The following is a 2,714-nucleotide window of genomic DNA, read 5'->3' on the forward strand; positions in this document are numbered from 1 at the left end:
TCTTTGAAATTCAACCTTATTAATACCTCGCTGGTGGATTTAAGTGCTCACAACTGAGGAACAGGGTTTTTAAAAAAAAAAAAAAGGTCCCTAGGTGCTTTGCACCCCTTCAGGAAAAGAAACTTGCTTACAATCTGGTTGACACCAGGATTTTGGAATTTATGGAGGATTGCTATTCTAGCATGTTGGAAGTCCTTTGGGAACAAGACTGAGTGTGAACTTCAGATGCAGAGTGGTAACTCTGGAAGCCCAGCATGAGGACCAATATTACTGTGCAGGAACCCAGTTAAGCAGCAGCAGATGAAGATGTACCGGTGAGAAAAGCAATGGCACCTGAGCAGATTGCTTGGATAACTGGACAACTGTTTCTCATAGTAGCAATTGGAAGCAGAAAACTTACTCTCTTGATCTTGGCCAGATCCAAAGGTATTTGTCATTTTGATCAGGGGCATGGAGGAAGACTCAAAATCACTGGAAGCTGGAGTTATAAGTTTGAGTAAACCCCAGATATTTAGACCTCAAATTGATGAAGTGAATTGTACCATTTTTAAAAAAAATTAAGTAAAATGTCATGTAGTATATCATGCTAGTTGTTTGATACTTACCAGATCTAAAATCTTAATGAAGTAAAGACCAGTGGGTAGTTTGATATGCAGAGTTGTTTCATATGCGTCATCTCCAGCATTAAACAAGGACACGTTCAACATTAATGTCTTCGCACTTCCAACAGCAAGATAGGTTTTATTTTCATGTGGCCTAAAATTAAGTAATATTATTTAGTTCTCATTTGGGAAATAAAAATCCCATCTTCTCATTTATTTATGCCTGATATAAAATATTAATTTGGAAAAACAGCCAGGGGAAAATGACCCCGTGTAAGTAGATGCAAATCTATGTTAAAAAACACAATTTCCCATGTTTCAGATAAATTCAGTCAGCTATTACCCAAGTTTGTTTTTTTAATTAGTTATAATTAAACTAGTCTGCTTTCTGTTTTACTTTTCCGTTTAACTTCTTACTTCTACAATTTTAACATATTTTCTTCATTGTCTTGCATTATTTTTCTAAAAGCAAAGCATTTTTTTCTTTATCCTTGAATGGACATTGAGCTAGCTTCTGCCCAAACCAAAGGGGGAAATGAGAGAAACTGGGAGAAAAGATGACTAGAGAGAGTATTTTCACAAATATAGAAGATATTTTGGTAGAAGTGAATAGGCCATGAGAAAAGACTGCTTTGCCTAGCAAGTGAGTCCAACTACATACAACCTGTTAGACTAGAATTTCTTAAGAAGCCTGGTCACCTCTACCAATAACTAAACCAGATTAAAAACAGAACTGCAGAAATGCTTCACCATCCTGTGAATTAGAAAGAGGAGACTGCTGCAAATCCAGACATATCAGAGTTCTAGGTGTGGCCGTAGTTCTTCTGTGGGAGTGCCATTTAACATCATTAAGCCTCAGTTGCCTCATCTGTAATAATAACTACTATTCAATGAAGATTTGGGCCATGCACAGTCCATGAAGTCCTCAGAACAACACTTTTATTATACATGAGGAATCTGAGGCTTAAGGAACTTAAAGTCTCAGGGCTAGAATGTTTTAAAGTCTCAAGCAAATGTGAATCTTCTCACCTACGCAGCCCATTCTCTTTACCAAATGAGAGTTAAGAGTTGAATGCTAAAGAAAACATCAGTTACAGCATGATTCTATAAGCTTTCCTCAGAGACAGACATTCATAGATATCCAATAATTTAGAATTTAGGAAAAGTAGTTCTACCAGAGAAGGATGTGACCCAAAGCAAAATATCAGGTAAGGATAATCATAAGAAAGGTAAACATTCACCTAGCACTTTCAAGTTTAGAAAGTCTCTTCAATAATGTTTACATTGTACCATTCGAATCAACCTCCATATAGATTAGTGTTTGAATAAACTATTTCCAGAATACTTAATTCATTTAATAGTTAATCGTTGTGAATTAATATAGAGTTCTAATTCATTAGCATGGCATATGAGGCCTTTACGAACTGTCCCTGCCTCACTTTGCATTGCACTATTCATTCCTTTGTTTTAGCCATACTTATTTACAAAGAGGTGTCCAAACACACCATGGTATTTTGTATATTCAAGCTATCCCTCTGCGGTTGACATCTCTCTTCATGCACCTGGCTAACTTCAAGTCTTAGAAGTTCTTCTAGCCAGTACTCATTGCTAACACCCTTCACCCGCATTGCACTCCCGCTAACGAAAGTGAGGTGTGGCTTCTACCCTCTCGCAAAGCACTCTGGGCACCCTTATCATGCAATATTTTAACACTGTCTGGTTTTTCTTACCACTAGATTTAAGTTCTGGAGAGAAGATGTTGGATCATGATTATCACTATTTTCTCAGACCCTAACAACATAGTGTTAAAAAAAAAAATAGGTGGTATGGATGTGCTATCTACATTAAAACATTAAAAAGGACTGGGTAGTACTAAAGGAACAAAGCAGAAAAATTGGGGAAATTATTGGATAAGTGATAGTTAAAAGTTCATGGACTCATCATTATAAATTCTATCAAATTATAGCCATGTTTATCTGTTCTCAGTGTTACACAAATTCCACGTTTCATTAAGTAAGCATTCGTGGGATCTGTACTCCATCTATACAGCCTAACATTTTAGTGGCAATACAATTTGAGTTGACCAATGAATTAATGGCAGCATCCATACTG

The 2,714-nt window shown here is 36.5% G+C and overlaps 1 protein-coding gene across 1 annotated transcript in view; it reads right to left on the reverse strand.

The window, feature by feature from the left end:
- ITGA4 (integrin subunit alpha 4) overlaps positions 1-2,714 on the reverse strand; it is an 83,232-nt gene that overhangs the window by 13,282 nt on the left and 67,236 nt on the right. The window contains exon 17 of the mRNA XM_011359968.2: positions 606-756. Within this exon, the coding sequence (XP_011358270.1) occupies positions 606-756 (151 nt within the window). The remainder of the gene's footprint in view (positions 1-605; positions 757-2,714) is intronic.

Source organism: Pteropus vampyrus, unplaced genomic scaffold (assembly GCF_000151845.1).
Source record: "Pteropus vampyrus isolate Shadow unplaced genomic scaffold, Pvam_2.0 Scaffold2, whole genome shotgun sequence".
Taxonomy (NCBI): domain Eukaryota; kingdom Metazoa; phylum Chordata; class Mammalia; order Chiroptera; family Pteropodidae; genus Pteropus; species Pteropus vampyrus.